The sequence below is a fragment of the Ranitomeya variabilis genome, chromosome 6 (assembly GCF_051348905.1).
Source record: "Ranitomeya variabilis isolate aRanVar5 chromosome 6, aRanVar5.hap1, whole genome shotgun sequence".
NCBI lineage: Eukaryota > Metazoa > Chordata > Amphibia > Anura > Dendrobatidae > Ranitomeya > Ranitomeya variabilis.
The window spans coordinates 534,161,616-534,175,121 of NC_135237.1; the positions used below are offsets into that span (position 1 = coordinate 534,161,616).

Sequence of the window (13,506 nt, forward strand, 5' to 3'; positions counted from 1 at the left end):
AGGAGGGGATCCGTAATGGATCTGACCTCCTGGTGACCCCAGCTAAGGCTGGCGGAATCCCGCCATTCCGGCAGCCTTAGACTACTTTCACACTAGCGTTTTTTTCAATACGTCGCAATGCGTCGTTTTGGCAAAAAAACGCATCCTGCAAAAGTGCTTGCAGGATGCGTTTTTTTCCCATTGATTAACATTAGCGACGCATTTGGGACGCATTGACACACGTCACAACCGCCGTGCGACGGTTGCGCCGTGTTGTGGCGGACCGTCGGCTGCAAAAAACGTTGCTTGTAACGTTTTTTGCGGCCGACGGACCGCCATTTCCGACCGCGCATGCGCGGCCGGAACTCCGCCCCCACCTCCGCGCACCTCACAATGGGGCAGCAGATGCGCTGGAAAAATGCATCCGCTGCCCCCGTTGTGCGGCGCAGAGAACGTTAGCGTCGGTAACCGAGCCCGACACTAGTGTGAAAGTAGCCTTAGCTGGAGTTACCAGGAGGTCAGATCCATTATGGATCCCCTTCTGGCGAACCCCAGCGCTACTGGGAACACAGCCTAAGATGTGTATATTTTAAAACATAATTATGTGCATAAAACAACAAAAAAGTAAGTAAACGGGCACGCCAAATATAGGCATTCTATATGCAATTTTTTTATGAAAACATTTTTTGTTTGTAGCAAACTTGGTGCAGGAATATTTATTTGTAACTTTACATATTCCCCTGACAATTCTCGCATATTATTTTTTCGGCTGAATGTTCCTTGCATACATTTTGTCCGCAAGTAGAACAGAAACGCTCCGATTTTCTTTCCTTCTTTGCTGGACAAATATAGCAGCGCTGTCATGCAGAATCCACACTCTTCCCAGCAATAGCAGAGTCATAAAAGTTCTTCCCCAGCAACAATACATACAAAAAGACTGAGTATCACATGTAAACCTAGTACAGGACTAAAAGGCCCCAGGTGCGTGAATATGGGGTAGTCCCCAAAAAAGGTTGTTATACCGAAATGTCTGTAACATAAAAATATATGAATAACTGGAAATTACTAACAACTATATACCTGAGGATTACCTAGATTTTCAAAATTCTAACTAAAGTACTTTTACAGAAAATAGAAAACATGTAACCTGGCAGGCCTGCGAGGCCCCAGGTATGCGTTCTAGGGTTAAACTGAGATATCATGGAGTCATCAGACGAGTGGCCATAAACCACTAGAAAATAAAAGCCACAAGGATTTAGACCAAACCACCACAGGCAGAGTTTCAGTAAACCTTAATGTTTTACAATGACAAACAGCAAACATATAGAGGCTTCGAACTGTTTCTGAAGTGAGAAAACAAACATTTATCAAGATTGTGTCACTATGAGCATTGTCTGTCACATCTGTAAATGTTTTACAAGACATGCAGCTATGTGATTGTCTGAATGCATTCGGTGTGCAGTATTTCAATCTTGTTTACAAATCGCCATTTGTATATTCGCCATTTGTACATTTGAGGCAGCCAAAGTTATGGCTCTCAAGGAGAGAAACTAATATAGTGGACAAAGAAATATTTGTAATAAACTACTGAGCCAAACTAACATCATTGCATTATCAAATTTATATGAAGTGTATTGTGTCCAATTTGCGCAACCAGGCAACACAAAAAGGAGCTTTTCCAGTGAGCTCTATAAGGTACACAAATGTGAAGTGTTTGCCATCAAGGATGTGGTTTCACCAATGGTGGGTACCTTTTTTAAAAATATACTATTGCCATCACAGCCACCCATGCCCAGGCCTATAACAATACAAAGCATGTTCACCCAGGTCATGTCGTCGGAGATAAGGAAGAGACATTGCAGGAGACAGAGTTAAGAATTAGGGCCAATGTAGTGGTGTGGGTCTCTGAAACTTGTAATGCAGTGCATGATCTGCCAAACAATTCCCCAATGGGGGTACCTTTTTTAAAAGTACACTAGTGCCATCACATGCCCCTAGCCCAAATATCAACGGCCTATAACAGTACTGAGCACGTTTACCCTGGTGATCTAGTGGCAGGAACATTTTAGATTGCAGGAGACTGAGTTAAGAAGTCGGCCCAATGGAATGTCATGCCCAATTCCACAATGTGGGATCCTTTTTAAAAAAAATAAGAGAGTGCCATAACAGCCCCCTTGGCCAAAATGCACCGTACAGACCACGTTCACCCTGGTGATATATTGGTTCTGGATGAGGATAAGGAGGAGGATAAGAACAAACAGACAAAATCTGTAAGCGTATACCCATGTGGGGTTGTGAAGAGGTGCATGAGAATACGCCTGCCCAAAAGAGAGAATGTATTTGAGGTTATGTTTGCTGTTTTCACTTGGTGGTGTACAGAAGTCTTTCCCAATCCAGGCCTTGTTCATTTTTATAAGAGTCAGCCTGTCAGCATTTTCAGTTGACAGGCGGATGCGCTTTTCTGTTATAATTCCACCAGCGGCACTAAAAACCCTCTCTGACAGAACGCTAGCAGCAGGGCAGGCCAGGACCTCCAAGGCGTAGAGAGCCAGTTCATGCCACGTGTCCAGCTTGGATACCCAATAATTCAAAGGCACATAGGAATCACGGAGGATGTTTGTACGATCTGCAAGGTACTCCCTCACCATCTTCCCAAACATTGCACTTCTTGTGACAGCACCCCTTGCCTCTGTGCCGCCACGATGGGAGTGTCTGAGAAAACTGTCCCAGAACTTGGCCATTGTTCCCCTGCCTGAGCTGGATTGTACTTCTGTCTCTCGCTTGGAGTCCTTGGTTGTACAACAAACTCTGACGTCTGCTGCCAGCGTTCTCACATGGGAATTTTCTAAGTAATTCCGCTACAAGGGCCCTGTGGTACTGCAACATTTTAGTACACCTCTCTGCCTCAGGCAGAAGAGATTGAAAGTTCTCCTGGTAGCGTGGGTCTAGAAGTGTCACCAACCAGTAATGAGTGTCACCCAAAATTTTGATAATCCGAGGGTCACGTGAAATACAGTGCAACATAAAGTCAGCCATGCGTGCCAGACTGCTAACAGGCAAGACTTCCGTGTCCTCATCAACAGGACGACTGACGATGCTGTCCTCCTCCTCCTCCCTGTCCTCAGGTCATCCCCACTGAACAGAAGCTAATACAGATGTGTTTGTAGCACCATCTATAGCACATGAAAGTAGCTCCTGTTCTTCCTCCTCCTCCTCATTGCCTACCAATCCACGTTGAGAAGACATGAGGCTGGGCTGAGTGTAATCCCCCTGTATGTTTCCTTGCTCAATGTCCTCGTGCTCCGCCTGCAATGCATCCTCTCTGATTGTGAGCAGAGAGTTTTTCAGAATGCTGAGAAGCGGGATAGTGATGCTAATTATGGCATAATCGCCACTCACCATCTTAGTGCAGTCCTCAAAGTTTTGGAGGATGTTACATATGTCTGACATCCATGTCCACTCCTGAGGTCTTATGTGTGGAGTCTGACCTGAAATTCGATGGCCTTTTTGATGTTGGTAGTCAACAACGGCCCTCTTCTGCTCACAAATCCTTTCCAACATATGCAGCGTGTTGTGAATTCTGCTCTTGGGCTCCCTCCGGTGGTTGTAAGTGGTACTGCTCCTGATCTCAGCAGTCATCAGGTGCTTTCACTTACTACCAATTCTGACTGGGCTACTTATTCTGGCTGGATCCTTTAGTCAGTGCCAGTTGTCCATTGTTTTCTGGAGGATTCACATCTCTGCTTGGTTTCTCCTGCTGGATTGTCCAAATCATCAAAGATAAGTCCTGGCTTTGTTTTTGCAGTCCACATGCGGTGGACTTTATAGCTCAGTGAATTGCTATGTTTTTTCTTGTCCAGCTTTGTCTGTGTAAGGATTTATTCAGCCAAGCTGGAAGCTCTGGAGTTGCAGAGTTACCCTCCATGCCTTTAGTTAGGTGTGGAGATTTTCGTATTCTCTGTGGTGGATTTTTGTAGTATTTTAATACTGACCGCACAGTACTCTGTCCTGTCTTTTCTTTCTAGCTAGCGTGGCCTCCTTTGCTAAATTCTGTTTTCAGTCTGCGTATGTAATTTCCCTCTCTTCTCACAGTCAATATTTGTGGGGGGCTGTCTTTCCTTTGGGGATTTTCTCTGAGGCAAATATAGTTTTCCTGTTTCTTTCTTTAAGGGTAATTAGCCCTCCGGCTGTGACGAGGTGTCTAGGGAGTGACAGGAACATCCCACGGCTACTTCTAGTTGCGTGTTAAGTTCAGGGTCTGCGGTCAGTATAGAGGCCACCTACTCCAGAGCTCGTCCATGCTGCTCCTGGGCCACCAGATCATAACAGCAGCGTAGAGTTCCAGCGCGTGGGGATGGGGACATCACACAATAGTCGGTGAGCTGGAATCTGAAAACGCTGCTGAAGCATGGCAAGGGCGGCTGAAGCTGTAGCTGACTTTCTAAAAAGGTCAGACAGACGGCATACTTTCACTAGCAGATTCGGCAGCTCCGGGTAGCTTTTCAGAAATCGTTGAACCAAGAGGTTAAGCACATGGGCCAAGCAAGGTGTGTGTATGAGCTCACCTTGCCTCAGAGTAGCCATCAGGTTACGGCCATTGTCACACACGACCATGACTGGCTGTAGGTTCAGTGGTGTCATCCAAACATCTGACTGCTTTTTCAGCGCTGTCCACAACTCTTCTGCATTGTGCGGTTTGTCACCTATGCAGATTAGCTTCAGCACAGCCTGTTGCCGCTTGACTGAGGCAGTGCTGCAGTGCTTCCAGCTTCTGACTGATGTGTTGATTTCAGAGATGGAGGATGAAGAGGAGGAGGTGCAGGAGCTGTAGACTGTGGGGGCAACCCTGATTGACATAGGGACAGAAATCCTCAGCATGGGGAGGATGTGTTCCATCCCAAGGTCCAACTGGGTCCCGGCTTCCACTATGTTAACCCAGTGTGCCGTCATTGAGATGTACCGTCCCTACCCACAAGCACTTGTCCACGTGTCCGTGGTTAGGTGGACTTTCCCGGTAACAGCATTGTTGAGGGCACGGGTAATGTTGTGGGACACATGCTGGTGTAATGCCGGTACGGCACACCGGGAGAAATAGTGGCGACTGGGGACCGAGTACCTTGGGATGACCGCCCCCATCAGGTTGCGGAATGCTTCCGTCTCAACAAGCCTAAAAGGCAGCATTTCTAGCACAAGCAGAAGAGAAATATTAGAATTGAGGACTGTGGCCTGTGGGGCGTTGGCTGGGTATTTCTGCTTGCGTTCCAAAGACTGGGTTATAGACAACTGAACGCTGTGCTGGGTCAAGGACGTGGACGGGCTTGCTGATGGTGCTGCTTGACTGTGGGCCACAACAGGTGCAGGGCTAGAGGCATCTTCACATGCACGGTGTACTGGGGATTGGCTTCTATGCAAAACAGTGGAAGAAGCAGTGGTGTGACCAGCAGACAGTGGTCCTCGAGCCTGGGGTTCAGCCCACAAAGTCAGGTGCTTTGCTTGCATGTGCCTGATCATGCTGGTGGTCAGGCTGGTTGTTTTGCTACCCCTGCTGAAGCAGGCATGGCAGGTGCTGCAAATGGCCTGTTTAGGGTTATCGGCAGAGTCTGTAAAAAATAGCCAGACTCGGGAAGATCTCACAGGTGGAATGGCAACTTCACTCTTCACTAGTCTGTGGCCACCACACTGCTTCTTCCTGCCTGTTGGGGGATATGCCTCCTTCCCCATTTGTGCTGCTGTCCTCGCTACCCATGTCCTCCTGCCAGCTTGGGTCAGTTACTATGTCATCCAGTACCTCGTCGTCCACATCTGCACCCTGCGCCTCCTCCTGACTTTCTAGAAATTGTGTCTCATCATGGTCCACCTTTTGTGACACTTTCCCACCATTGCCTTCGTGTGACTGGGGCTGGTCAAAGCTTTGGGCAGCTCTACATCCGATCTCATCTTTGCCCACTTCAAGTTGACTGGGAGAGATTTCTGAATCTTGAAATGGAAAACTGAACAGCTCTTCAGAGTGTCCAAGTGTGGGATCAGTTGTCTCAGGGCACTCGGCATGGTGGGAGGAAGGAGGATCAGGGTGAGGAATATCCTGGCCTCACTCACGGCTACTCAGACTTGACCGTGCGGAAGACAAGGTGGTGGTGGTGGTGGCTAAGTGACTGGAAGCATTATCCGCTATCCAACCAACAACCGTTACACACTGCTCTGGCTTCAATAGTTGTGTGCTGCGGTCCCCTAGAAACTGGGACAGGAATGTCGAGCGAGAAGATGTGGGTCTTTGTTGTTGCCCACTTTCACCTTGCCCACGGCCTCATCCTCTGGATGCACCATCAGCATCACGTTCACTTCCCCGTCCCTTGCCTTAACCATTTTAAATGGACTACTGCACTATTTCAAATGCTCAACACAAATGTCTTTATTAGTAGCAAAATAATATCTGATCAGTATGCCTGCAAATCTATGATTTTTCAAACCCAAACACCAGACAGGCCTCAGCCTGACCTAACAGACTGTATTCAATTTTTTTTTTTAAGTTAATTTATGCAAAATAGTGCTGTATAGAATTTGAGTATCACACAGCCAAAAAATAAGTACACCAGCCTCCAATGCCCAAACTTGGAGCACAGAGATATATGACGGCTGTAACGGAAATACCACAATGGCAAATCTGTGGCCTTTGAATTTTTTTGATACGAAATAGTGCTGTATAGAATATGAATATCACACAGTCAAAAAATAAGTACACCGGCCTCCAATGACCAAATATGGAGCACGCAGATATATGAGGCCTTTTTCAGTGAATTTAAAACACCAAAAAAAAGGGAGCACAAGGGTCGCACAGACAACTATGCTACGTATGCCTGACAAACTATAACTTTTCAACAGGCCTCAGTCTGACAGAACAGACTGTATTTTTTTTTGGGGGGGGGGGATTTTTTTTTTAAAAAGAAGGAAAAATAGGTATATAGACAGTAAATAAGCTGCAGCAGCAGGCAGTTATGGAGCTTTGGGAGGGATGCAGTGGGAGCAATGGACGCACATACAGTGCCTGCAGGCCTTGCACTGATGTGGATATGCTATGCCCTGCCTACCTAGCGCTGCAATATCGGGACCCACGAATTAGCCCTAAAAAGGACTTTTGGTGTCTGAGGAGTTGTGGATGTAAGAGTTACAGACCTACACTAACTCTAAAACCACGATTCCGACCCTATCTCGGCAGCAGCTCTCCCTATTCTCGCTGAAACAGGAACAGAATGCGGCGAGCAGGGCGACGCCAGGTCTCTTATACTCGGGATGATGCTGTACGGCCCAGCCAATCACTGCACGACACAACAAAGATGGCTGCCGTGTTTCATGGCCTGGCAGACAATCCCTGCACCGTGATTGGGTCTCTAAAGTCCGCCAAAACTGCTGGGTGGAGACTGCAGTTACCGCCGAATAATCCCGGAAATGCTCGCTGCTCGCCGAGTACCCCGATACTCGGGCGAGTAACGAGTAGTGGCGAGCACGTTCACTCATCACTATTTCTGAACTCTTACGGAGTTAAAAAATTAGTACGAAGAAAAAGCAGAAGTCCAGCGTGGGTGATGTCCATAAAAAATACCTTTTATTCCATTTTTGTTAAAAGCACATAAATCCAAAGTCCATCTTCATATCCATAGACACAAAAACGGGTGATTCCTACCAGTGACAGTCACAGGCTTAAAGTGCATTAAAATCAAACGCGTTTCAACGGTCGTGCCGCCTTACTCATTGTGTCATCACACCTGGCGGAAACATTGTAGTAGGTTGGATTGCCGGACTGCCCCCAGCGTGACACAGGGGCACTACAGTACGGAAGTCCGACAGTGAACCAGTGGGATCATTACAGTGCATCAGATTGGTGAATCTCTGGTGGACTGCGTTGCCCACTAGACTTTGTTATATACAGCAAGCTAAAGCTAAGTGGGCAGAAGGACCTGGTGTTTTAGCTTACTAAGTCTGGTATTAAACCACTCCAAGGGACCTGCTCCTTTATCCCACTTGGATTTAGCTTTCTCACAGAGAGCAGGCTAAATCCAAGTTGGCAGAAGGACCTGGTCCATTTGGCCAATAATTCTAGTATTAACCCCTTCACAACGCATGATGCAGTTACGTCATATATCATAGAAATATATAAAAAAAAATATTGCTTTTGCTCAATTAAAAAAATACACAAATTTGGAATTGACGTGTTCAGAAAGGTCTGACCAATCAAAATGTAAAATAATCTGATCAGTAAACGGTATAACGAGAAAAAACTCGAAACGCCATAATGACTTTTTTTTGGTTGCCGCAACATTGCAATAAAATGAAATAAGAGGTGAGAAAAACATGGTATCCGCGCCAAAATGGTATCAATAAGAACGTCCCGCCAAAATAAAAAAAATTCCCAGCGGCGATGTGGATGGAAAAATAAGTTATGGGAAGGAAAAAAATAAAAAAAAAATGGAAAATCGCCCGAGGGTTAAAACACTCCTAGGTGCATGCATGGAAAAAAATCTGTGGTTGTGTGATCTACAAAAATGATCACCAGTAAATAAAACGGGACGAGGATGAGATTGGCGCAGAATATTGTACACACTGGGATTAAAGGGAACCTGTCACCACGTTTTTGGAAGATGGGATAAAAATAGCGTTAAATAGGGGCAGAGGTGGGCGTTACATTAGTGTGTGTGTTATGCGTTTATTACCCACCTAAGTTGCCGAAATAACTTTGCAAAGTCTCCGTTTTCGCCTGTCAATCAGGCTGGTCAGGTCGCATGGGCGTTGTCTTCCCCCAGATTTGGCGTAGTTTTCCGTTGGTGGCGTAGTGGTGTGCGCATGCCCAAAGTCCGGAATCCTCTTCCAGGGGATTTAAAATAGCGCGGTGTTCGTTATTGCATTGGTGATCGGTGGGCGCGGCCATCTTCCTTTGGCCGCGCGTGCGCAGAAGCGGCGCTCTGCTGGCCGCGGCTTCAGGAAAATGGCCGCCGCGATATCTATCTGCGCACGCGCGGCATCCCGCGGCCATTTTCCTGAAGCCGCGGCCAGCAGAGCGCCGCTTCTGCGCACGCGCGGCCAAAGGAAGATGGCCGCGCCCACCGATCACCAATGCAATAACGAACACCGCGCTATTTTAAATCCCCTGGAAGAGGATTCCGGACTTTGGGCATGCGCACACCACTACGCCACCAACGGAAAACTACGCCAAATCTGGGTGAAGACACCACGCCCATGTGACCTGACCAGCCTGATTGACAGGCGAAAACGGAGACTTTGCAAAGTTATTTCGGCAACTTAGGTGGGTAATAAACGCATAACACACACACTAATGTAACGCCCACCTCTGCCCCTATTTAACGCTATTTTTATCCCATCTTCCAAAAACGTGGTGACAGGTTCCCTTTAAGGGGAAAATTCGTGTGTATAATTGTCACATATAAATAAATGTGTAATCAGATGTCATATCTAGTCTGCGGCTCAATATTACTGCACAAAATCACATGACAGGATTCATATCTATCTATATACAATGAGGGTCCTTGTATCTACTGGGATTTAGCATTCTTATATAGAGCAGGCGAAATCCAAGTCCGCTAAAGGCCCTGGTCCCTCTGCCGACTGGGAAATAGCCGACTGTGTGAGAAAGCGAAATCCCAGTGCACAGAGGGACCTGGGCCTATAGCCGACTGGGATTTAGCCACAACCCCACAACTATGGCTGCTGCTGCTCTGTGTGCACAGGACCTAGGATGAGGTCACAGGAGGGGAGGAGTCAGAGTCACATGATCGGGACGGGAGGACCTCTGTGTAGTGCTGGACTCTGCTGGTTTTCATGGTGCTGAACGAGGGTAAGGTTTTGTGTGGGGTCAGGAGTGGTTTATGTGGATGTAGCAGAGCCATGTGTGTATGAGGTGTACAGAGCGGAGCCGTGTGTGCAAGGTGTATGGAGCGGAGCCGTGTGTGTACGAGGTCTACAGAGCGGAGCCGTGTGTGCAAGGTGTATGGAGCGGAGCCGTGTGTGTACGAGGTCTACAGAGCGGAGCCGTGTGTGCAAGGTGTATGGAGCGGAGCCGTGTGTGTACGAGGTCTACAGAGCGGAGCCGTGTGTGCAAGGTGTATGGAGCGGAGCCGTGTGTGCGAGGTGTTCAGAGCGGAGCCGTGTGTGCAAGGTGTATGGAGCGGAGCCGTGTGTGTACGAGGTCTACAGAGCGGAGCCGTGTGTGCAAGGTGTATGGAGCGGAGCCGTGTGTGTACGAGGTCTACAGAGCGGAGCCGTGTGTGCAAGGTGTATGGAGCGGAGCCGTGTGTGTGTACGAGGTCTACAGAGCGGAGCCGTGTGTGCAAGGTGTATGGAGCGGAGCTGGGTGTGTGCGAGGTCTACAGAGCGGAGTGTGTGTGCAAGGTGTATGGAGCGGAGCCGTGTGTGTGCAAGGTGTTCAGAGCGGAGCCGTGTGTGCAAGGTGTATGGAGCGGAGCTGTGTGTGTGCAAGGTGTATGGAGCGGAGCTGGGTGTGTGCGAGGTCTACAGAGCGGAGCCGTGTGTGCAAGGTGTATGGAGCGGAGCTGGGTGTGTGCGAGGCCTACAGAGCAGAGTGTGTGTGCAAGGTGTATGGAGCGGAGCCGTGTGTGTACGAGGTGTTCAGAGCGGAGCCGTGTGTGCAAGGTGTATGGAGCGGAGCTGGGTGTGTGCGAGGTCTACAGAGCGGAGTGTGTGTGCAAGGTGTATGGAGCGGAGCTGGGTGTGTGCGAGGTCTACAGAGCGGAGCCGTGTGTGCAAGGTGTATGGAGCGGAGCTGGGTGTGTGCGAGGTCTACAGAGCGGAGTGTGTGTGCAAGGTGTATGGAGCGGAGCCGTGTGTGCGAGGTGTAAGGAGCGGAGCCGTGTGTGCAAAGTATATGGAGCGGAGCCGTGTGTGTACGAGGTGTTCAGAGCGGAGTGTGTGTGCAAGGTGTATGGAGCGGAGCTGGGTGTGTGCGAGGTCTACAGAGCGGAGCCGTGTGTGCAAGGTGTATGGAGCGGAGCTGGGTGTGTGCGGAGCGGAAGCCGTGTGTGTAAGGTGTATGGAGCGGAGCTGGGTGTGTACGAGGTGTAAGGAGCGGAGCCATGTGTGCAAGGTGTATGGAGCGGTGCTGGGTGTGTGCGAGGTCTACAGAGCGGAAGCCGTGTGTGCAAGGTGTACGGAGCTCAGCCGCGTGTGTAGGAGTAACTAGGTGTGGCCATTATACTGTATGCAACATGTGTGTGTGTGTTTGTGCGTGCATGCGTAGCGCTGCGGGTGAATGTGCAGAGAGGTAAATGGTTTTGTGTGAGTGTGTACGGGGAGAAGAGGCGAGGGCAATGATGGGGCTGACGGGGAGAGTGCAATAATTGGGATGGAGGGAGAGGAGGAAATGATGGATGTGGTGGAATGGGCAATGATGGAGGTGGAATAGGCAATGATGGGGGGAGGAAATGATGGAGGTGGAAATTGGAATGGTCGATGGTGGTGGGGGGAGAATGCAATGATGGTGGGGAGTAGGAAATCATGGAGGTGGTGGAAAGGGCAATAATGAGGGGGAAGAAATTATGGACGTGGTAGAATGGACAAGGATGGTGGTGGTGGAAAGCACACTGATGATATTGGAGGGGGAGAAAATGATGGAGGTGGTGGAATGGGCAAGTATGGTGATGGCGGCGGAAAGGACAATGATGATCGTGGTGGAAAGGGCAATGATGGGGATGGTGGGGGAAGAGAAAATGATGGATATGGTGGAAAAGACAAAGGAGGAAATGATTGAGGTGGTGGAATGGGAAATTATGGGGTGATGGGGAGAAAGCAATGATAGTGGTGGTGGAGAAGGCGAAGATGGAGGTAGTGAAGAGAGCAATGATGGGGTGGGGTAGAGGAAAATAATAGGCATATATGAGGAAACAGTACAGGAGAATGGGGGGCATGTATGAGGAAACAATATGGGGGGATGGGTGCAGACAGTATGGGGAGCGAATGGGGGAATGTATGCGGGCACAGTATGAGTAGTGATGTGAAAAATGCATGTTTACAGAGTACGGGGAGTGAGGGTGATGGGATGTGTGCAGACACAATGGGGAGTCAGGTGAGCAGGCAGTATAGAAAGTGAGGGGGTAAATATATGAGGAGACAGTATGGTGAACAGGAGGGATGTGAGAGGAGACAGTATGAGGAGGGAGGGGAATAGTGTGAGGAGCCAGTATGAGGGGAGAAAAGTGATTGGGCATAGAATAGAAACTGAGTAGTGGGGGCGTAGCATGGAGGGACAGTGTAAGGGCACAGCCAGGAGCGGACAGTATACCAGGAAGGGGGAGTGTGATGAGAGAGTACAGTATAAATACTGGGCCCTATAGGGGGGACACAGTATGAGAGGACAGTGTGAAGAGGGGTCCGGTATGGAAAGGAGAGGTCAGTGTGAAGAGCATGTACCATAAGAGGGACAGTGTGGGGGTCATATTTTATGCAAATATAGTGAGGGAGGGGCAATTTTTTATTCAGGAGCATTATAATGACACTTGTATCTTTAAGGGCATCATGTGGAGATTTTCTGCAAAAGAACGGAGAAGATGGAAGTCTGCAGAGACGGCTGTGGATGAGAAAACTCATCATGGGATCTGGACAAGATGAAGAAAAGAAGGAGATCGGCTCCAGAGACGACGTCACCTATAAGGTACCTGGATGTAAATGTTATTTGTGATACTGACTAATTCTCATGTTTTTATTTATGTTAGGAGCATTAAAGGGGATGTCCCGGTTTGTAATGAGTCTGCAGTCATTCTTTGTGACTGCAGACTTCTGAGTTCTCACAATGCGCACTGCACGCTGTCAGAATTCTCTCGTGCCGGCGATTTACATACATGCGGTCATGTGCTGACTAGACATGCGTGGCCTCACTCTATGAAAATGAACTGAGCGAGGCCGGCCACGTCTAGTCGGAATGTGGTCAGAAGTATACAAATCACATGCTTGTGCTGACATGACTGTCCACCGGCAAGGGAGAATCCTAAAAGTGTGCAGTGCATGCGTTGTGAGAATTCAGAAGCTGCGATGTCAGGATTCAGCTCTGCAGGCTCCAGTAGTCGTCACATGGACACTTCACTCATATGTGATTTTCATACTTATGGTCCTGTGACAACGAGCTTCTCTTCTGCTTCTCTCAGTTTTTCACTGAATATTGAGAGCATTAAGGAGAGCGGCTCGTGGGTACATGACTAAGTGTGCAAATCGCATATGTCCTGGGGGGAACGCCAAAATGAATTCTTGCCCCGGGTGCCAGAAACCCTAGATACGCCTCTGATCCAAGCAAAAAAAGGAGTGTATCCAGCCAGCGTTGAAGGAACAGTGATAGACGTTTATGCAAAGAACTTCTCAATATTTAATGAATCCAAAAATGTTTCATGTATAGACAAATAATGTAACCCCTCACCCCCCTAAAACTACGCGTTTTGGCAGATGCCTTTTTCAAGTTGAAGTTTTCAAGAAGTTCTTTGCATAAACGTCTATCACTGTTCCCTCAACGTTCGC

General features: G+C 48.4%; 1 protein-coding gene across 1 annotated transcript in view; it reads left to right on the forward strand.

Moving 5' to 3' along the window:
* Nucleotides 1–9,773: 9,773 nt before the first annotated feature.
* LOC143781551 (mediator of RNA polymerase II transcription subunit 30-like) overlaps nt 9,774–13,506 on the forward strand; it is a 50,938-nt gene continuing 47,205 nt past the window's right edge. Inside the window, exons 1-2 of the mRNA XM_077268192.1 lie at nt 9,774–9,823; nt 12,511–12,652. Coding sequence (XP_077124307.1) covers nt 12,575–12,652 — 78 coding nt within the window. The 5' untranslated portion in view covers nt 9,774–9,823; nt 12,511–12,574. The remainder of the gene's footprint in view (nt 9,824–12,510; nt 12,653–13,506) is intronic.